Genomic DNA, 24,300 nt, shown 5'->3' on the forward strand with positions numbered 1-24,300 from the left:
GACCTTGATATATAAGCTAGCACAAGCCTATTATTTTTGGGAGCTATTAATTAAGCTATTAATTAACTATTAATTAGCTATTAATTAACTAAGGCAAATTAATTTTGAGAAAAAAATTTTCTGAGAGTGGTTCCCATTTTTATTTAAAATATTGGTATTTTCAGTTTTATTGACTTTATGCACTGTTTATTACTTGTGCCAAATAAAAGGAACTGAGCTTTCTGCCTTTTCCATGGTGAGTGTGTTTTACCATTGTTGTGATGGTGATGTGCTCATCTGTAAAATGATCCTCATTAAATATGCAAGATGTATCTATTTCTCAAATGGCCTTTGTAGAGTTATAGACTTTCCAATTAATGTCACATTTATTTATATATCCATATGTATATAAATGTGTATTTGTATAGATAGATAGATAGATAGATAGGTAATCTATTATATATAGCTAGCTCGCTAGTTAGCTATCTACGGGGAAGAAAGAAGAGGATGAGGAATAAAAGGAAGTGAGGAAGTCATTTTTTGTCTGGTAACAATTTAATGATTTGAAGATCACTAATATGATAAAATATTTTTGTAAAACACTATTAGTGTGTTTTTATAATAGTTATTTTTATTGTTTCAAAATATGGCAATAATGAATTTGAATCAAGTTTTACAGAGACTCTGAAGAATTACAGTTATAACTCAGTGGAACACCATTTGAAAAATAATGGTTTAGCTGAAGGCCTATATTTCTTTTCAAATGCAAATACCTCTACTTTCATCTGCAATCAGTCATTTATACATTAATGTGAATAAATTTATTAGACATCTTTCTGAATACTGGATTTAATTCAGAAAAGGGGGTAGTAAAGATGAACTCAGCAACTGAAAGAAATGGAAAGATTGAATATTAAGGCTAAGAGCCTTAATAAAGACCTATTGGGCTACTTAAACACACACACACACACACACACCCCACATATGTAAATGTATAAATGTACACATATATGGTGTGTGTACAGCATCCTTTTATATTAAAATAAAGAAATAAAACAGAAAACAAAAGACAAATCCATAAAGAAAATGCCTATTGAATTAAATCAACATGAAGATGAATATGTTTCATAAGTGCATACAATTGTTTTAAAATAGTCTGCTGGAATAATCCTCTAAATTAAATACTGATAATTTCAGTCAACTCAAATAAATTAAAGTGTAAAATTTTCAATCCATGAATTTATTAATTGAACACTCTCTGATCTTATGCTGTGAAGCAACCTCAAAATTTGCAGCAAATAAATTGTGTAGGAATCCATAATCATGTATGGCATAATACAAATGAAGATTTAATACTATAAACCTGATCCAGTACCTTTAGTATATAATATGTCATTAAATTAAGAATACTTGTAAATATTTTTCTTAATTTAAATCCTTCTACTAAATAAAATTTATCTTTATTACAAGAATTTAATTATGTATACTTTCATGCCCTCCCCAAAACTTTCTACATTTTATAGCAACAGTATCTATTCCATAATAGTAAAAATTTAATTCAAACTTCAAATTTTAGAGATGCACATCATAAAAGTTCTTAGTATTTTGAAAAATGCTTCCTATAAGAGGAAGACTACATTATTGATTTTTTGATTTCTTATATATTTTCTAAGAGCAAAAGATATTAGTTGAATATGGGTTAAATAAACCTGCTGGACTAGGATGGCATTTCCCATATATCATTCTTTTTTTTTTTTTAATAGAGGCATGTTTTATTTATTTATTTGTTTGTTTGTTTTTGTTTATACATGCACTGGGTACAGTCAGAAGCATGGGAGGGTGAGAGAATTCACCAGAGCCAGAGCGGGGAACAGAGCAGGCAGAAGGACCGAAGTACACTGCTGAGGGGAGCAGCGGGCGGCAGGAGAGGTCTGGGCGCCATGTGGGACCCTCCTCTGGTGGCCGGGGAGCAGCTGGGGATCAAACCGGCGCAGCAGAGGCCGCGGGCAGCTTCGCAACCCAGCGCTCAACCGCTGTGCCACCAGGGAGGCCCCCCATATATCATTCTAATGGGAAAAATGAAATAATTTCTTGTAAGTTAGAAAATATATTTAGACTGAAAATTCTTATTGACTGTTTTTTTGTATCAAGAAATTGTTTTTGTGTTAAGAAATTAAAAAATCAAATGGTAGAAATATTGCCATTTAGGAAAATGATGCAAGCAGATAATTTAAGAAGTTCATTTTTAACTATAAAGTGTAAAATTTAAGAATTGACAGAATAAAGTTGAAGTTAAAACAAGCATTTTGAGTACATTTGCCTATTCTTTTGCAAAATACAAAAAACAAAAATTGTTCTTGATAAAATTAATTAAAAGGAAAGTAATTAACATACATAATCCATTTTTTATAGTTAGCTGATAACAGTCATTTTTATCAATGAGATTATACTTTTTTGAAAAATAAAACAACCGAAACTACAAGTAAGTGGGTTAAGAAAGGGGGAAGTTGAGCCAACTCAGTTTATATGTGTTTCTGTCACTGCTTATAGAATGACCTTCAAAAACTGATTTATACAGTTTTCCCTCACCTTTGTTTTGAGAGAAAGGTATTTCTAAGTCACAGAACTTGCATAATCCTATTTCCTTCTTTCCTGGTCTTTTTTGAAACTTGGTCCTAACAGTTTCAAAGTAGAAAGCAAGAAGAGAGGCTGGGGAGAGAAACCTTTTCCCACAGTCATAGTCTGTGACAATACTTTCGGCTCATTTACCTGTGCTTGATTTCAAACTAGTGTCTGATTTGTTTGTGCTTTATTACAAATGTCTATTCCTGAAAAAAGCATACAGACTGGGATGAGTGCGGTTACAGTAGCTCTGTAAGGGGTGTAGAGTCAGTCTTGGTGAGGCACAGTCTTTTGTCCTATTAACTTTCAACAGCTTACTGGGTGAGCACAATCAGCAGCTGAGTACTGCAAAATCAATTCAGACATCTATCTGGAATATATATGCAAAGGAGATGCCAAGTGTTGGTATGTAGTGACCAAACCGGAAATGACTATATATATAAACCGGAAATTACTATATTTATAATATACATAAAACTCTTAAAATTATATGCATTACATTATTACTATTTATCTTCCCTTTTTTCCTCCCTCCCCCCAACCCACTGTTTCCCTAGGGAGAGAAAGCAGCGATTCTGGTTTGATCTTAGTATAGTCCTTGAACTAATTTTCAAACTTACAAATTCTTTATTAACCTTCTTAGAAACCTACTAATCTTATGTTTAAATGCAATATTATTCTTAACAACTACTAAAATTAATAAATGACATCTATTGCCCCTTATTTTAAAATTAACACAGCACAAACCTGTTTATTTTTAATGTATTTTTCTACAAAAAGCCTATATCTTAAACATATACAATGTCATAAACCAGTAATACCTCAAAAATTTTTTTCCATGTTTTCATACAATTATATTTATTATATTAGAAATCATTTTAATTAATATGGTGTAAACTTGCTTATAATAAATTATTGGACTCTTTGGGATTTACCTCTTTAGGATAACCTACATATTTAAGGGTCATAAAAACCTTCTGTCATTGAAAGATTGTAATAAGCACTTCTTTTAAGAGGACAACTAATACTTTCTATGTCAATCTTTATCATCCTCATGGTCACCTAATTCCATATGACAGAAGTTACTGCATGCTACTAATACTTGAAGCTGATATCTGATGATACCAAAACATATTTTCTGCCACCACCATGCCTACCAGCCACACTCACTTTTATTTAAAAAATTGTTATTTTTATTGGGTCCTTAAGGCTATATGTAACCTCTTCATATTTTGCTATTCTGAGCTGATCCAACATGTTTTCTTGGCTACTGAAAGCCATTTTGAATTAAATTTTTACTCTGTTGGGCTGGATACTTGATTCCATAAACTACAGACACTCTTTTCTGGGGGGGTAAAAAGAATACATACTAGACTCCTAATAAAATTAAATTTCATTTAGTAGAAAGATTTTAAGAAAAGTGTTACAAGTCTTTCTAACTCAATAAATGTATTCTGGAAGGTAAAAGCAATGTTATGTATAATGCACACAAATTATTGGGGGATGATCTATTATTAAATTAATTCATATCTTCATAAAAATCCATCAACAAAAGTTAGTTGCTATGTCTCAATATTACAAGGGAGTTGAAAATTCTGAACCACACTATTCTATTTTGAGTCATTTGCTCTGTTTTCTAGGTCTCCTACTTGTTATTAGTTTACTGAAAAATAGTAGCAGATAAACAAAACTTATTGTGGAATATTTAACTATAACATATGGTATTTAGATCAAGATCTTAATTTAAGTTAGCTTTAATGACATATCCTGACTGAAGAAAGCCAAGAATAAAAATTCTTGCTACACAACCCTAGAAAAAAACCTTCATCAAACCCTTGATACAGCATCTCAAACATCCTGATCAAGATGACCACATTACAGAGGAATTTAACATATGATGTATCCTGTATTATCTTCTACTAAATAGCCACAAAAGTTTTATTTCTGTGGACAAAGCTATATCCAAAAAAGGAGAATAAAGGATAAAAAAAATCACACGCACAATGAAGTCACCTTACACATGACTTTAGAATCCATTTAATTATCTTAATTGCTTATGCATATGTGAAAATATAAAAAAAAACTATAAAAATGTATATATTACAGTACCACAGTAACGCTTTCATTGTGAAATACCTTTCGATATCAGATTAAGAAGTAACCACTAACTGTTAATAAAACTTACCTTGACTGGCAAACTTCAATTCTTTGGCATCTGTGAGTGTGGGCCTTTTGTCAGATCCTTTTTTCTCTATTCGGCGATGGCTTCGTCTTTTCTTAGACTCTCCCCAAAGATTGGATCCTCCATGCATGCTCGGTATGTTCAAAATAGCAATTCCTTCCAGAGAGATGTTTATTAAATCTATCTGTACTCCATCACACTGATCAGAAAAAAAGAAAACAGAAACAGTGAGATATTTTATCTTTCTTTTCTAGATTTCAGAGAGAAATTATGACTGTCTCTTATTTAGAATATATTGCAAGGCAATACTGGTGAAGCAGAAAAAAAATCATAACTTACAGCCTTATTTTGTGGACAGAGAAGGAAGCACCTTAGGAGACTTTTGAGAAAAGTAGAATAAAAAACAAAAAAATTAAAGAACTATAAATTACACTGGAGTGACAAGGCTGCATTCTTGGGTTAGAATAAGTTCTATCTAAGCTGAGTATCAAAGGCAGTAAGAGGTAATTGTCAAAATGAATATGAAGAACCAGGCAGGCTGAGGGAAATGCCAAGAGTAGCCAAATGCCAAATAATTCTCTAACCCACCATTATTTTATACCCAATAGAACAAGAGATTGAAAAGTAAAACAACTAGTTGATTTTGTTTTGTTTTGGTGACAATATCCCTTTATTATGAAAAATATGGAAACTACCAACAGACAATGCTTTGAGATATTCAGATTAGTTATTTTATTTTTTTGCATTTTCTGTTCATTTCCCCAAATGCACATGTGTGAACCACAAGACTATATGGCATTTTAGAATTATTACAATTTATTCTTTCAAGTTTTCTAAAGTGGTAGTTATTATAATTATATACCAGACAACATCTCCTGACTTCCATTATAAGTCAATATGAGAAAAGAAGTACACATTGTACACATTTAATACTTTGCTTTACAAATAACTTTGTTAGTGATATTTATTTCATAAGTTGAAGTATATCTGCGGGATTGATTTATTTGCTATGTCTTATTAGAGAACAATCATTGATGCTAACTTCATCGTTCTCCATGGTAATCATGGTTTTGAACCTAGAAGAGATAATGCTCTACTAAGATGATTAAAAAGAATTGTCTTTTTCCCCAGATTTGCCTCATCACACTGAATCTAATAATGCACCTGGTTCACCAGAATATAAAAACAGTGAAAAAAAGTAACACATCTTGAGTCCACTTGGCAAGGCCAGAAATAAATTCTAGAGAAAGTGCCAAGTTTTCATTCAATTTGTTTCAATGAGGGTGAAACCAAGGTCTACATGATGAACCCCCCCCAAAAAAAACAAGTGATTTTTCCCCTCCTTTTCATGTATTAAATTAAGATGATTTCTTTTTACTAAAGAATTCTGCTCATGTGTATACTCACTTACCGCTATATATTCTAGATAAACAGATATTAATTTCATAATTAAAAGTAATCTTGTGTAAATACCCTGCAGGCCTCAATGAATCAAACACATACTGTGTGTCAGGCCTCCCACTGTCTTCAAGTGGAATGTACTGGCTGGATAATTAGATAGTACATATTTTTTAACCTTATTTGCATGCATATTATATCTTTTGCACACTGACAAGCAGCAGTAACAACAAAAGTCAGATTACCACAGGGAATTCCCACAAAGAAGTCTTCATTCCTTATAATTTGCAGCCTAAATTAAAATAATTTGATCTTTGACAAGGATGAAATGTCAAGCAGAAGGGGGTCCTCTACAAGCCACGGCCTGTGGCTTCTGAAATCTGCCTAATTTATGTCAGTCACTTCTTAATACATATTTAAGTATTACACGAAAAAGATGATAAATATGCAATCTGACACCTTTGGTATTTCCCTGCTGTTAATTTATAAAGGTCTGGCTTCCCCCAAACTGACTAAAATCATTTAAATAACAGAAGAATTGTGAAATAAGCTGAAGTTAGGGCCTAGCTTCCATTTTCACTCAATATTGAACACAGCAGGTAGTACACTAAGACAATTATTTGACTAGGCCTTAGAATCCCACTGTGACAAGTTACTTTCAGAGTTAGTAAAGAAGTATTCCTTTGTTCATCTGCAGAAAAAGAGAGCATGTTGCAAATAGGTTTTTTTTTTTTTAATTGAACTAGAGGAGTTACATATACCAATTGAAAAACGTCAGTTTTTATACATGATATTATACATGTTTTCACTTCTCAGAGTCTTATCACATGTAATTTTAAGAGAACAGAGGAAGCAGCGGTCTGAAAAGTGAAGAAGGAAAAAAAAAACCCTCGAGTCCGGGGAAGGACTGAGGAAGAACACTGAGGTCCCTAGGAGAGCAGGACAATGTACTCACATAAATTGCTATTTATTAATGATCCGTTTCCACTAGTTCTTGACCCCAGGCTACCTTCCTCTGTTTGCTTTAACATTATGTTCATTAGTCTGGAAATTTTCAGGGCTAGTTCTGATGGAGACCAGGAGTTGTAGCACACCAGTTGAGTGCATGGAAATAAAAGCTGAGGTGAAGGCTATGAAATATAAACAAGTTATACTACTGTGTCAGATAATATTTCCATCCGCTGTGAAGATTTATGATTTTTAAAAAGGTAGCTACGGAGGAAAAGAATATAAAAGCTTAAAAGCTAACAGCCTCAGTTAGTCAATAAATCCTGAATATTTTTATTATGTAGAAAAAGGTTGTTAACATATAGCACGATTGGAGTTTTTTACAGTGCAATGCTGTGATGTCATTGTTCTCTTTGCATTTTTAAAATGGAAGATCTTATTTTAGAAATAAATTTACCAAAAAATGATGTTTTATTTTTTTTGCCAATGCACTTCAGTCTTAGTTTACAAATACATCTTGCACCATCCTATATAGAGGTGTTAGACCAGGCTTTTATCTATAAATTTAGTGTGTTATATTCAGTTAACATGTCATTTAGTAGAAAGATTCTAAACATGTGAAGAACTCTGGACAGGTGTTTGGATAATAAATTTGATAAAATCTGTTTAATGGTAAACTATAAATATTTTTTCTAAAGTGAGTCTAATTCTATACCAAGATCAGATAAAATATTCATAATTTTACTGAATGAAACATAAAAAACACTGCCTTATTCATTATATAAAACAGCAAGGATTAAAATGACTTATCTAAGTCTAACTTCAGAAGACATTTTTACAAATACATACTTAATTTGTAAGAAAATTGTACTTTTGCAGAAAACTACAGTAGTAAAGCTGCAAATGGTTTAATAGCATCTTTTCAATATTTAAAGGCTGAGGTGCTTTTTAATTTCCCTGTGATTAAGCTCCACATTTTGAAATATATCTTATACATTTTATCTACCAAAACTGTGATATAGGGGTTCAGAACATGCCTTTTATGTTATGTTAGTATTATCTGGAAGTCTAATGAAGGTAATGGAAGTGCCAATTGTAGATACCTCTGAATCATATACAGTGCTGTCATCAGTGATATCTCATTAAAAAAAAAAAGAGAGAGAGCCTTTGGAATGTAATCACACACAAAAAAGAGAGAACCACATGTTCTTAATTCACTCATTTGCCATTGGGCACTTAGACTGCTATCATAACTTGACTACTATAAACAGTGCTGTCATGAATATAGGAGTGCATAAATCCCTTCGAATTAGTGTTTTTATATTTTTCAGTAGATACTTAGGATTGGAATTATTGAATTGTAGATCTAGTCTTAATATTTTGAGAAACCTCTAATACTGTTTCCTTAGGAGCTGGACCAGTCTACATTTCCAACAAAATTACACAGATTTCCTTTTTAACCCCCCCACCCCCAAACTCTTGCCAACATTTCTGTGTTTTTTTGATATGGGTCATTCTTACAGGTGTGACGTGATATCATTGTAGGTTTGATTTGCACTTCCATGATGATAAATGACAATGAGCACATTTTTATATGCTGGTTGGCCATCTGCATTTTTTTTTTTTTTTTTTTTTTTGGAAAAGGTGTCTAGATCTTCTGTCAACTTCTTGGATTGTTTTTTAATTTTTTTTGTTGTTGTTGAATTGTATAAGTTCTTTTTAGATCTTAATATCTTGTCAGGTTTATGATGTGCAACTATTTTATCCCATTCAGTAGGGTGTTTTTTTTTTTTTTTAATGATAGTTTCTTTCAGTGTGCAGAAAGTTTTCAGTTTGATGTAGTTCCATTTGTCCATTTTTGCTTTTGTTTCCCTAGCCTTTGGAATGCACCTCCCAATGACATATCTGATGTAAATATCGTGGAGTCTGTGTCTATGTTTTCTTCTATGTATTTTATGGTTCGGGTATCACATTCAAGATTTTAATCCATTTTGAGTTCGCTTTTATGTATTGTGTGAAATAGTGGTTTAGGTTTCATACTTTTGCATGTGGCATGTTGTTGAAGATTTTCCTTGTCCACTATATATACTTGGCTCCTTTGTTGTATATTATCTCTCTGTTTAAGTGTGGGTCTATTTCTGTGCTCTCAAATCAATTCCATTGATCTGTGTGTGTATCTATTTGTATTCCAGTGTCATATTATTTCAATTATAGTAGCTTTGTACTGTAGTTTGAAATCTGACAGTGTGATACATCCTTTCTTCTTTTTTTGTCAGAATTGCTTTGGCTTTGGGGGGGTCTTTTGTGATTCCATATAAATTTTAGCAATATTTGTTCTGTTTCTGTAAATAATGCAATTTAACATTGACAGAGATTTCATTGAATCTATATATTTATTTATATAAGATTTCCATATTAACAATGTTAATTCTTCCAATCCATGAGCAGGAAATACCTTTCCATTTATTTGCATTTTCTATTTTTTTAAAAAAAGTCTTAAAGTTTGTTATTGTACAGGTCTTTCACCTCCTTTGTTAAGGTTATCCCTAGTAACATAAGTTGTTTTTTTTTAATGCAACTATAAATGGGATGTTTTCTTCATTTCTTTCTCTTTAAGTTCGTTGTTTGCATGTAGTACATAATGAAGTTTGTATATTGATATTTTAGCCTGGCACTTCACTGTACTAATCCATTGTTTCTGGTAGTATTTTTTTTTTTTAAGATTTATTTATTTATTTATACAAACACTGGGTACAGTCAGAAGTGCAGGCGGGTGAGAGAATTCACCAGAGCCAGAGTGGGGACCAGAGCAGGCAGAAGGACCAAAGTACACTGCTGAGGGGAGCAGCGGGTGGCAGGAGAGGTCTGCACGCCATGCGGGACCCTCCTCTGGTGGCCGGGGATCCGCTGGGAATCAGCTGGGGATCAGCCGGGGATCAGCCGGGGATCAGCCGGGGATCAGCCGGGTGCTGCAGAGGTTGCGGGCAGCTTCGCAACCCAGCGCTCAACCGCTGCGCCACCGGGAAGGCCCTGTTTCTGGTAGTATTTTATTGGATCTTTAGAGATTTCTAAATATTTTTTCTGTTTAATCTGGATTTTTAAAAAATCTTTCTCTTACCTAATTGCTCTAGCAAGGAATTCCAACACTTTGTGGTATAATAAAAGTGTATGATATCCTTGTCTTGTACATGGTTTCGGGGTAAAGTTTTCAACTTTTAACCACTGAGTTATAATGTTATTGTGGATTTGTCATATATGGCATTTATTATGCTGAGGTATGTTCCTTCTACTCCCATTTTTAAAGCATTTTTATCATAAATGGATGTAGAAACCTTGTCAAATATTTTCTCTGCATATATTGATATGATCGTGTGAATTTAGCTTTGCCTTTGTTGATGTGTGAATGGTATTGCTTGATGAAGATGTTGACCCTTTCTTGCATCCTGGAATAAATCCCACTTATCCCCTGATCCTTTTAATATATTGTTCAACTCAGTTTGCTAAAATTTTGTTGAGAATTTTGAATTTATGTTCATCAGGGATATTGTTTTATAGTTTACTTTTTTTGTGATGTCTGTTGCTGCTTTTCCAATCAGAGTAATGTTGGTCTCATAAAATGTGTTTGTAAGCATTCTTTCTTCCTTAAATTTTTGGAAGACCTTGAGAAGAATAGGTATGAGTTTGTCTTTGAAGCTTTAGTAGAACTCTCTAATAAAACCATCTGCTCTAAGTTTTTGTTTGTAGGGAGATTTTTGATCAGTATTTTAATTTCCTGCTTGTATTTGTTTTATTAAGGTTTTCTATTTCCAGGAAGAAATTTGGATATGAGGACTATATTGATTAAACTGGTGCTTTCTCTGGTGTATACTTGTCTTCCAGCTAATCAAGTTTTACACATAAAATATACACATTTTTCTGAATGCCAATCATGCCTAAATAAAAAGACTTAAAAAAAGAAAAGTTTTCATTCACAAGTTCACATTCCCCTGTACAATATGCTGTTTTGCGAGTGTTATGACTAGGCTAAGACTCTCTAAATGATGAAAGAGCACCCAGGATAATTAAGTATAGACTATGACAGTTAGGCATAGACTAAGTGGAAAAATGCTACTGACTTTAAAACTCTGTGCTTCACATATTGCTTGAAATAAAAATCTGCTAATTTACTTTGTAACCTTGACATTCCTCTCGTTTGTTAATCATTGAGGTCATCTAGGTTTTATAGAATTACTAATCATTAAGACAAATTTCAGTATTTTTATATGAACATTCTTAGTCTTAAAACCTATCATCCTTCCAAGACTCACTGAGAATCAAAGACTTAAATACTTTGGAGAATGAGCTGAACTTTGCCTTATATAAGGAATAAATTAAAAATTCTCAAACTGTATAGCTTCAAATCTGAATGTTGTATTAAATTTTGCACCCCAAATTCAATACAAAAACTTTGCTTTCAATATATTATCTTGATTTTTCAAATGTTGCATTTTACTTTTTAATTTATCTTTTGAACAGAGAATCACTGAAATTATAAAATCAAAACTTTCAGCTTGTGAATTTTCCTCCATATATAATAAATATCTATAAATATGATATAGAGACATGTTAACATACAGTATATTTTATTACACAAATGTATTAAATATATCAGCACTATATATTACATTATATATAATTTACAATAATAAATGCCTATAGAATCTCCAAATGATTCTTTAAGTTATATTTAAATATTTTTAAATATTTTGGCAACATAATTTTTGTTCTTATATTAATTAAAAAATGCTCATTTGCTTATCTCTCCAGTGTAGATATATAATAGAATCTCTCCAATTCATAGAATCTTTACTAAAACTAAATGAGATAATGTATTACATTGCTAGGCACTATGCATGAGGAATAGTTTAATAATAGATAAATTTTAGCTGTTATTATTATCAACTATTATCTCATGATATTCATATGATTTCAAGTATTCACTCCTCTTGGGAAAAGCTTTTTATATGAGCGTGAAATGTGATATAATGGGACTAAGAGCAGATGATATATTTTGAAGATGTTGCCAATAAAATATATATTCATTAGTGAGGTACTCCTGTACTAAGTGGTTTTATTCTCCTTTATATATTTTTCAAACCATAGGGTATAATTTTAGGTCAAATAGGAAGCAACAGCAACCAGAATCAAATTTCCAAATTGCTATTTTTGTTATATTTAATTATGAAGTAACCTTGAGGGTAGATAGGCGCATTCTGCTAATATGATAGACTGGATTCATTAAAAAGTGAGTAGAGAAGCCGATTTTGCATTGCCCTCTGTACACATACAAACTCTCTCTTGTTCAAACACACACACACACACACACACACACACACACACACCAAGTTTAAGAATTGAGGTAAATGCATAGAATTTTAACAGTATTTCAAGATATGCAACAATAGAATGGGGGGTACACAGCCAGTGCTGGTTCTAATTTATAAATGCTATTGTAGTGGTTATCAGAATAAGCCAGTAAATGCAGAATTGGGAAGACAGACCTGAAGGGCACATAGGAACATGACCCTAAGAAGAATAACTTAGTTCAGTTGCCTAGAGTTAATGGGGGGAAAATTTTGAAGAACTTTTCTATAAGATGTAAAACAATGTAAAAAAAAAACCTTCAATTTTATTACTTATAACCTTAAAATCAACGTTTTCCACATTTATTTTCTTCAAATACATTTTAGTATATAACATAATGTTTTCCTTGAATATATTTCATTTTGCAGCACATACAATATTATTCTATTAATCAATGTTTTGGTTTCCTTTTAATGAAGACATTTTTTAGAGAAGTTTAACTTTCATTGTAAAACCGAAAGCAGATATAAAGATTTTCCAATACCTGCTTCCTCGACATTAAGTCTCACTCATTATTAACATCTCACAGTAGAGTGGATACATTGGATACAATTTATAAATTTATATTAACCCATCATTATCACCCCAAATCCATAACTTAAAGTATGGTTGGGTATCCCTGGTGGCCTAGGGGTTAAGACTCAGCATTATCACCATAACGGCCTGAGTTCAATCCCTGACCAGGGAGCTAACCTACGTGGCACAACGGACCTCTCCTGTCTTGCCTGCTGCTACCCTCAGCAGCGTATTTCAGTAGATCCACCTGTTCTGCTCCCCACCGTATCTCTGGCGAATCCTATCACCCCCTGCATCACTGGTCCATACCCCAGTTCTTATATGCAAAAATAAATCTTTAAAAATTTCTTATAAAAAACAATATAACACAGCTTTATGGTTTACTTATATAACACAGCTTTTCTTATATAACACAGCTTTATGGTTTACTTTTGGTTAAATCCATTCTGTGGAGTTAAAGAAATGTATATTGATATTTATTCATCATCATAGCATCATACAGAACATTTTCATGACCTTACAAATTCTCTTTGTTCTACTCATTCATTCCTCCCTTCCTACAACCCTGATCTTTTTGCTGTCACATTTTAATTGTCTTACCTTTTCCAGAATGTCATGTATTGGAATCACATAGCATGTACATTTTACAGTTTGACATCTTTTACTTAGGAATATGCATTTAAGTTTCCTTTATGTCTTCTCATAGTTTGATGGAGCTAAGTATGTGATACTTGTATGCTAGTATGCTTGATAGAGCTAAACTTATGTTTAGAGCCAAGTATTATTCCATTGTTTGTATATACCATAGTTGATTCATCCATTAATCTACTGGTTGCTTCCAAATTTTGGCAATGATAAAGTTGGTATAAACATCCAAGTGCGGATTTTTGTGTTGATATGAATTATCAACTCTTCAGGATATGCCAGTAATCATGATCGATGCATCATATGGAAATGATATGTTTAATTTTGAAAGAAACCACAAAACTGTCCAACGTGAACACCAATTTGCCATCTTACCAACATGTATGAGAGTTCCTACTGCTTCACATTCTCACTAGCACTTTGTGTTTTTAGTATTCCAGATTTTGACCACTCTAATAAGTATGCAATGGTATCTCATTATTGTTCTTTACATTTTACAATGCTGCATTTTTCTGATGACATATGATGTGAACATCTTTACATATTCTTATTTGTGAACTGTATATTCTTTTGAGAGGGTCTGTTAAGATCTTTGGCCCATTTGTCAATGGGATTGTTTTTTTCTTTGGTTGAGATTTACAAGTTCTTTGAATAATATTTATCTGCTGTGTCGCTTACAAATATTTTCTCTTAGTATATGACTCTCTACTCATTTTCTTTAGATTGTTTTCCACAGAGCAGATGTTTCAAATTTAGTAAAGTCCAGCTTATCAATCTGGTATTGTATCCAAAATGACATGTCCATATCCAATGTCATCTAGATTTTATTTCATTTCACCTTCCAGAATTTTTATAGTTTTGCATTTTACATGTAGGTCTGAGATCTATTTTGAGTTTACTTTTGTTAACTTTTTTTTTAATATGTGCATATGATATCCAGTTGTTTCAGCACATTTGTCTAAAAGACCTTCTTGCTCCATTGTTTTATCTTTCCTCTTCCATCAAAGATCAACTGATGGTATCTATGGGGTTCTAGTTCTGGGATCTCCATTGATTTGTCTATTCTTTCATCAATAGCACACTAGTTTGTATATAACACAGCTTTATGGTAATTCCTGGAATCAGGTAATATTAGTTTTCCAACTCTTCTTCTTCTTCAAAAATTTATTGGCTATTCTGTGTCTTTTTTACTTTCCACATATAATCAGTTTGCTGATAACCACAATATAATTTGTTGGGATTTTGATTGGATAAATTGAACTAGTAGGTCCAGTTGTGAAGAAATTACATGTTGACAGTATTGAACTTTACAATACATGAAAAAGAAATGTCTCTTCTAGATGTTTTTTGTCAACCTGTGTCCAGGGGTAATATAAAGTAAATAGGTGTTGAAGAGGCTTCAGATCATTTACCCTATACTCAAGCAGTAGCCAGACTTTCACTTTTGTTCACCTTTGCCTTCTGCTACAGATTTTCTTTGTGCATAGGTTCCTGAGGGTAAGGAATACTTAAAACTTACTATATAAAGAACATTTAAAATTATTTGAAGCTAGAGACTTTATAATGTCTATAGTATGCATTACATATATAACTACATTATTTTATATCACTATATATATCACTATATATGTGTCTGTGTTTTACATACACACACACTTATCTTTTCAAGTATAGTAGTCACAGAAAGTTCACATTGGGCCCAAGCTCTTCACCTTTTCTGATTATATTCCTTTTAAGCATTACAATATGATTCAGTCATGAAGAACGTTTTTCATTCCATGACCAAAAAAGGTCTAAAAAGGTTACAGTCTGAAATAGTATTACTTTTGCTGTCATTATTATTAACAGTAAATGAGAAATCTAGGTTAAGGAAAAACTACCGAGGCCATTGTGATCCTATGTGGTCCATAACCACTTTTGTTTGCCAAACTATTACCTGAATATATATCACTTACGTGTTCTGTCTCAGTAGATGTTATTCATTTATTTTGCAATTTACTTTGAAAAGTACTGAATTCAATAGTTCCCAATTCATAGTCACTAGTCATTAGGTGTTCATATTTTTTAATTCTGTTCTTTTGGTTAGTATTTACCACATATTAACATATAACTTTTCCTTTAATCCCCAAAATTGATAAAATGAAGTCATTTTCTTTTCTAACCTATTTCCAAAATTTTTAGTCCTACATTTTCTATATACTTTTGGTAGGCTTTGGTAAGATCTTTTTAAAGTGTATCTTTTCTTGCTCTCTTTGCTCTCTCTCAGCATTTCCCCTTCCTGTAAAGGTAATGGGGAGATGGCAAGCCTGGGAACTAAGGAAATCTAGCTAATGAATGGGAATGGAATGGAAAAGTATATTTTTTAACCTTTATTCTTGAAAGTAAGTACAATTTCCGTGAACTGTTTTTAAAGGTTATAAGATACTGAGACCTAAAAATAATAAGTTTTTTAATGTTACCTTGCAACATTTTTTTCTCTTCACCTACTTTCTTTTATGTCAAGTTTTCCTATCCACACTACGCCCACTACCTTCTCCATGGATTTCTGAAGCGATGTCTCATTCTTTTGCACAGTATTAAAACAATTCAGACCCAAACTTAATTTTATCCTACTATTTCAGATAGTAATAGATTCACAAGAAGAACAGAAAAATGAATATTTAGAATTTTGGGTAAAGCTATATGAATTGCATGAAATATGATCATTTCTATGTAATCAAACTCAAGTCATTTCATAAAATAAATGAATTTTTCTTACTTCTATTTCTACAGACTCATGTAGTTTCTTGCAGGTGGCTGAGAAGGTTTCAGAGGTGCCAAACTCAAAATACCAAAATTTGTTCTTCATTCTGAAAAAGGGAAGAAGCAGGATAGATTATTATTTATAACAGAAGAAAAAAAATTAATAGGGTAGTTCTGTCTTGTATTATAAGTGATAGAAAAGATTTGAAGACATGTACCATCTTTAATGTAATAAATGGTCATATAATTTTCAAAGCTTAAATGTTGGTGTCAAGTTGTAGAATTATACCTGAAGGGCTCATAGCAAGTGTTGATCTGACAGTTTCAAGTATATCTTTGACTTTTCCATATACTGGCTCCTCAGATTTAAATATATCTATATCTATATATCTATATATCTGTACACATACATTTATTAGTGTTTTGATACTCAGGATGTTTTTAGACAATTTGATTTTACAGTTGCTCTTTAATCATAAATAGAAAAAAACATGGGTTTCTCATGAGAAAAAATAAACTAAGCTTAAATATGCTAAATTCTTCAAGATGACTGTATTCATTGGAATTTGGCGTGACTGAATGGCACATTAAAAAGAAAAAAAATTGTCATTATCCATATAGATAAAATTTAGCAATTTTGGTATAATTATTAATTTTTATAAAAAGATATCCTCCTTTATATGAACAATAGCGGGAAGTTATAACACAGTATAAGTGATATAAAGGAGTAATAAAACATTTTTATCAATATAACAAAAGAGAGAAAATAGTTTAAGTTATTTTAGTATTAATCTGGAAGTACAATGTACAAAATGTATTTTTTTCTCACAATCCAATAACCATATCTTTGGTTCTTTGTATCAGACAATTATACTTATCATCATTTAATGTAATTTAAAAAAGATTGACTAGAATTTTATAGTACCCATTATTGGATTTAAATATTCATTCTTATGAAAAAATGCAGTTTTTAATTACACATATTCTAATAAGGCATCATGACTTCAATTAGAAGAAAATACAGGTAAAATGAGATGTATATTTTCACACATGAAAACAAAACAAAAAGAAATTTTAATGATATTCAAACATGTTTCATAAAATTACATATTTTTAGCTTATAAATAATAACGTACTTTTCATATTAGAACATAAAATATTCCAACAATTAAAAAATCTGGCAAGAATCATTTACTTAATTCAACCTTACATTAGTTAGTTATTCTATTAATAGATATTATCAGTCAATTACTCTATTATTAGCTATAGAAAATGTAGGGTGGTACAGTGATTATTACTATGCTATGCTGAATAGAGCTCTCTAATATGAACTTGCAAATTATAAAGATAATCTTGTCTATACATATTTAATAATATTTAGCCTCATTCAAGGTTTGATTTGCTTACAAAATTTTCATTAGCCCTTCTTGTATCAATTACCATATTCAGGGAGGTATTATGAAAATCAATGCAGGTTTCATAGGATTTAAGCACAATGAATTCTTATCCTTTTTAAGAGAATATATTCCTTAGGTTATGGCCTGGACTCATATATCTGATTAAATAAAAATGGATTATTAGTAATTAGACATAACAGGAGTAAATATTTAGCACCAAAATCTGTGAGCCTACATGCATATCAACTTTATAGAATGAATGTACTTTTGCAAATTTATATGCTTGCTGAAGTTATGCAAAATAAAAAATCAGTTTGATGAAAATTGAGAAGAAAATATAGGTCTGTATGAGGTTGTCTCAAGACATCCTAAGAATAGTAATTAGTTGAAGCTTTGTGACAATTTGGAACTATCCTTCTACATGCAGCAAGTTTTTCTAATAATATTATTGTGTTGGCCTTTTATCTGGACCTTCTCAGATTCATTCATTCACTCAACAAATGTATAGTGAAAACATTCATTTCAATGTTACTACGTTAATGTTTAAATATATAAATATGAGTGCAATTCTGTTTTCACGGAGCTCAGAATACTGTAAGATTGGGGTATACACAATAGTAATAAATAAGAACAAAGCATTTTGGAACTGCCCTATATTGAATCAATCAATCACTCTTAATTGGAGGAGTTCAAAAGACTTTAGAAGAGAAGGCAACAAAGGAGGAAGGTGAGACAAGTTGTAGGTGTATTTAGGAGACAGTATGACTTAACCGAAATGCTCACAGACTAATATGGGTCTGTTCTGGAATGTGCATGCCAAGGTAATGGATTTGGTGCTGATATCAAAGATAAAAAGTGGAGAAGTTAATATGAAATGAAGTGATATGGTCACCTTTGTTTTATGGACAAATACATGTAGCAGAAATGAATAAGGAGACTGGAATGTTGAAATGCTGCTGTTGTTGATGGAAATACAGCTACTGGAATACTACAAACAAAATATGATTAAGGCCCTAAACCATGTGGCAAGAAAGGGGGAAATGCTCAACTCAAGAGACATAAAAGAAGAAAATCAATGGAAATGACTGGTACTAGATTATTCTGATTTCTGCATATATAAGTGATCTCTGGATGTGTATGTCGGAACAGCAGAGTATTGGTCCAGCAAAAGAAGGGCTGTGAGTTTATATTTTGACAATTTCTATTATATAATACACAATGTATTTTAATTTGAAAATTATGTATATATGTGGCTTGTGATTGCACATAAATAATTATTCCTTTTTTTCTCTAATTCTGTCCCTCATAATTTTCCAAAATTTAATTAGGATGTTGATTTTGTATCTACTAGCCAAGATGAATTCATTTTAGCAAACACATCACAAAAAGCAGAAATTCTGAGAATTTACATTCAGTCTTTATTCACCATATTAGTTAGCATTACTGCTCATGTGCAAAACTGCTTTAAATTCCCCATTATTACAACCATTTTATGTTTCACTTAGATAAATATATGGAGGTAATAAAAAGCACATAGAATCAGATTTCACATGACAAATTAAAAGCTGTTAAATTTTATTTTTTCCAACCAAACTAGTCTTTAGGTTGTAGAAATGCAAAAAAAGAGCACATTTTAGCATGTATTCTCTTTATTTTTATGGCTCACATTAGAAAATGATCCAAATAATTCAAACTCAAATTTGTCAGAAAAAGCATTCATTTTGGGACTTTAAGAGTAAGGTAACTGAACACTTTAGCCACTATGAAATATTCACACCAAGGTCAAAGTTATTGTGTTGTTAAGTTTTGTGATTGCAGGTAGCATGTCTTAAAAAAAGTCATTCATAGTTTTGAAAATTTTAGTTATTAATACACTAAAACTTATTTCAATTAATTTAATTGCAAGTGTACAGGTTTCAATTTAATATTTAAACTACTTGGTTACCAGATGTTCTGGTAAAAAATAAAGAAATTAGCTCCCACATAGCAGATATTTTCTTACTAACAGTAATTTTGCTGCTTTTACATGTCCTCAGGGAAATGTGTAATATCAGGACCTTGTTCATACAAAAACATTACTCTTGCCATTATAACACAGAGTTAATATTTAGATCTTCAACTACTAAACGTTCAAATAAGCCACTTGATTTCTAGGAATATATTTTCTTGGAAAATTTTTTCCTGATTTACATTTTTTTTTGTTTTGACTTTTGTCAGCTAAGTAATGTTAATGCAGCAAAGATAAAACAAAACAAACAATATATGAATTCTTAGTGAATTTCCCAAAACGAATACGAAGGAGCCTAATTAGATGTAGAAATCTTCTCTAACAAAGATGCAAACATAAAGAGAGGGGTGAAATCACCTCATTTATCTTACTATCAAAAACTCAAGAGTCATAAACACACACAATTTTAATTCAGTAATATTATACTTAAAGGTCAACTTTTTCTCTCACAGGTGAATTTCCACATTACTTTAATGTATTTAGTGGTGATATAGATAAAACAAGAAGTTCATAATATGTGTAAAACTGAAAGTCTTTTATTAAACACTTGAATCCTTTTTTCAAGTACCCTTAATGAAGTGATTTTATCTTTATTGCATGGATGAAATGTTCATTGTATGAGAAGATAAATCTTTGTTTTTCAAATGAAAGCAAAAACATATTGTCCTAAGTAGCTTGGTTAAAATGGAATTAAAAAAATCAATTTATTTTTACTCATTAATGTTTCAGAATTCTCATCGTTATTAGCTTTCTTTCATTTTTGTCCTATTATGAAAGTGTTTCAAGTCATTTAAAATCCGGTTTTAAAATTATTTTTACATGGAGAACAATAATTTCTAACAACTAGTTACTTTGTTTCAATAATAAAAATCAGTCTCATCATTTGATTGAATACCCCAGAAATATAGCAGGACTTTCGAACTTAGCTAACAATGTTGGTAATGAGAGATGCAGTACTATTGACTTATAGCAATAGGGTAAGTGTTTAAAGTGGTACATTTATGTCATAGAATCAATTCAGTTTTATTTGTTTTTCATTGCCAGGAGACATTACACTAAACATTGGTTATAGGGTTACTCATTTATTCCTAAATGTAGTGAGGTATTACTTTTAAAAATACACCACAAGTCAAATGGAAAGGCCCCTGTGGGGCCTGATTTCACCAGTGGACAAGCAGCATCTGAAAGCGGCAGCTCAAGGAGGGAGCCCTGCTGGGGAAGCAAGCAAAACAGCAGAGTAGCTACTGGTTAGCTCAGGGGTCAAGAACAGGGACACTAGGGACATTGTAGTCTATGTTTTTTTGGCCACCTTTTGAAATCTCCTGTAAAATAAATGCCATCTAAATGAGCTACAGTAATAGGTATTTGTTAAGAACTATGTCCACACCCAACTCAAAGGAAATCAGCAATTTAACTTTTTCTTTGATTGGCAACTATAAATTCACCAAGAAAGGGTAACAAAAAAGGTTGTTCAAAGCTTGAAATATTGGGAAAAATAGGAACTTTGACTTCAATTTATAAAATAGCATAGGATCAAACATGTAAATATTTAAGGAGTTAACATATTTGCTTGTAGAAATTTGAAGCTACAATTTTATGTAATTACTAACCACATAAGCATACTAGCCATAACAGTGACCCTATATTTACGTCATTATTATTTTCTAAAAAGAAATACATTGGAAACCCTCCCACCCATGATTTTTTAAGCAGCAATTTATACTTGTCTCATAGCAAGAGAATAATGTTGATGATATTATTTCATAAGGAAGAAACACAGCTGTAATGACTACAGTAGGGACATTTTATATTCATACCAAAGAGAGAAAACATTTTTCATGTCTCCAAACAACAGGTAAAGATATAATTTTTAAAAAATGACATATAACAATGCTTGCATCTAATGCTCATTCATAAAATATGCTTGTTAAGTTCCCAGGAGACAATAAATGAGCTATAGAAACTTCAGAAAGAGTCATATAATACTTCATCTTGGTTTGTAAAAAAAAAGATGAATATTCTAAAAATATAATTTTTAACCTAAATTACTTTTACAAGAATAAAGAAAGTTTCTCATATGTAAGTATATGAAAAGGATGCTCCCAAGATCAAATGCTTTGGTATGTTTTTTCAAGTCTCTTTAAAAAGGAGGAAGAATGTGTGGTTATATAAGTGGGGTTTTTTGGCATATAAGAACTTTCTATCAAAATACTATCTATTCTTTCCTAAATGTTCCTTTTTCTGCTTTTTATTGCACATTAGAAGTAATTAGGAAAGAATAGAAAAACATAAAAGCCACACTACTGAGTCTATATTAAAGAAATATATTTATACACATTTATACACAATCATCTCCATAGAACAATAAGTTAATAATTATATGAGATGTAAAATATATCTATAAAATGTTTAAGTCATGGCCAAGCATGTTTATAACTGGATATATGTTAATAATAAATAGGTTTTTACAATTAAAAGAAATAGTTCATAGTCATTAAACTTTTCCTAAAAAAATATTTGGAAGGTCAACTAATTGCAATGACTGCTACTGTTATTGAGTAAGACACTGTCATAGCAGAACTGAATGAGGCTTGTAAGTCATTCTCTCATCCCTGGGAAGGATAGCAAAAACTAACTCAAGAAAATCTAGCTTTTTTTCTTCTACTGTCTCTCTCATTAAATAAAATAATGAATGCAACATCACCTGAAACTTTTTTCTATGCTGTAAGGAAAATGTTATAGGTCAGATGGTTCATCATTAGATGGCTCCTTTGTTCCTATTTCTGCTTTAAAAGTGCTTTTATTCCCCTCACCTAAAATAAACCAGCTAAAGGTGACAATGTAATCTACAGCTGACCAATAGAATGAGAAGTATACTGTGCGTTTCTTGGAAATATTTTTTTACGCTGTTAAAAAGACAGGGACAAATTGAAAGCTCAGTTCCTCCTCTCTTGTTTTTGCATGTTGTCAAGGAAGGATCTGATAATTAGAGATGGAGAAGCCATCTTGTTATCCTTGAGGAAAAGCCAGGGAAACTGAGAGATGTGGAACCAGGTACCTTAAAAGGTGGAACTGCCTTCTTAGCCATCTGCCTTGCTTTCTACCCATGTAACACTTATAAGACTCTTATTATTATTATTTTTGTGTAATATATTACCTGCAGCCAACATAGCCCATTATTGTTTAGAAAGACTTTTCATGTGTTATTAATAATTGAGATATTTGGGACCTCCCCTGGTGGCGCAGCAGTTGAGCGCAGGGCTGCGAAGCTGCTCACAGTCTCTGCAGCGCTTGTTCGATTCCGGGCTGCTGGTGAGGGTCCCATATGGCGCGCAGACCTCTCCTGCTGCGCCCACTGCTCCCCTCAGCAGTGTATTTCATCCATCTGCCTGTTCTGTTCCCCGCTCTGGCTCTGGTGAATTCTCTCACCCTCCCGCGTTTCTGACTGTACCCAGTGCTTGTATAAATAAATAAATAAATGTTTAAAAAAATAAATGAGATATTTGGAAAGTCTAAATGAGGTGATACATTTGTCATACAAGGTTATTTTTCTAGGTGTGAAATTTGGTGTAACTGAAATAAAGAAGTTAAATGCGGAATTTCTATTCAGCATAATTCCCTGTGCTTATCCGATATGTAAAGCTCATGCTTCCCTCATCTGACTTGTTATTCCCCTGAATTTTCTAAGAATTATTTACACAAACGTTATACACACACACACATGCACACAAAATAATACTGGGGGTAAATAATCTCATGAAATACCTCTTTTGAATCTGAAACTAAATTTGTGTCTGATTGTATCCTGATATCCTGATAATAAAATCTGTACAGATTAGGAATCACCTGATAAGTTCATATTTCATCACTCCCTCTTATCTTATACTCAATAAGTTAGAAATAGAATCACCTTGTAATGTTTGAATTAATAAAATATACCAAGATATCTAAGATTATGTGCAGAAAAGATTAAGGTACAGTATTTCTCACTAATATAAGCAGGAACATGTGGCATCTAACTAAAACCAATAAATAAAATACAGGGTTTGTATGTCTCAATATAAAGGTCCAGTTTAAATAGATTAGTGTATTCATAAATGAAACAGTTCCCACCACAAAAAATGTCTTAAATACTGTATGGTGTAAAAGCAAAAAGAGGAAGGCACTACAAGTGCAGGAATTAGCATGTCTCCATGGCTAACTGGACACCCGGGGAAGCCAGGCTTCACACCTGTCTGGGGCGACAGGAATTCATTTAGTTAACTTTCTGAGCCATACTCTAGCTATGGTACTCTGATTGCACTGGAATTACATTTATATGCAGAAATCTCTGATTTCATAACTTTATTTCTAGTCAGGAAAAATATATTCCATTACTTAATAACTGTGATAAGTACTAAAAGGGAGGTTTACAGGTTGTTGTAAAAGTTTACATAGCAAAAGTTGTAACAAGACATCCT

The 24,300-nt window shown here is 31.9% G+C and overlaps 1 protein-coding gene across 5 annotated transcripts in view; it reads right to left on the reverse strand.

The window, feature by feature from the left end:
• DGKB (diacylglycerol kinase beta) overlaps positions 1-24,300 on the reverse strand; it is a gene marked incomplete at both ends in the record, with an annotated part of 589,868 nt that overhangs the window by 147,357 nt on the left and 418,211 nt on the right. For all 5 annotated transcript variants that reach the window (XM_084230110.1, XM_084230108.1, XM_084230109.1 and 2 more), the window contains 2 exons: positions 4,787-4,982; positions 16,452-16,542. In XM_084230110.1, coding sequence (XP_084086236.1) covers positions 4,787-4,982; positions 16,452-16,542 — 287 coding nt within the window. The remainder of the gene's footprint in view (positions 1-4,786; positions 4,983-16,451; positions 16,543-24,300) is intronic.

Source organism: Talpa europaea, assembly GCF_964194135.1.
Source record: "Talpa europaea genome assembly, chromosome: 3".
NCBI classification, from domain to species: Eukaryota; Metazoa; Chordata; class Mammalia; order Eulipotyphla; family Talpidae; genus Talpa; species Talpa europaea.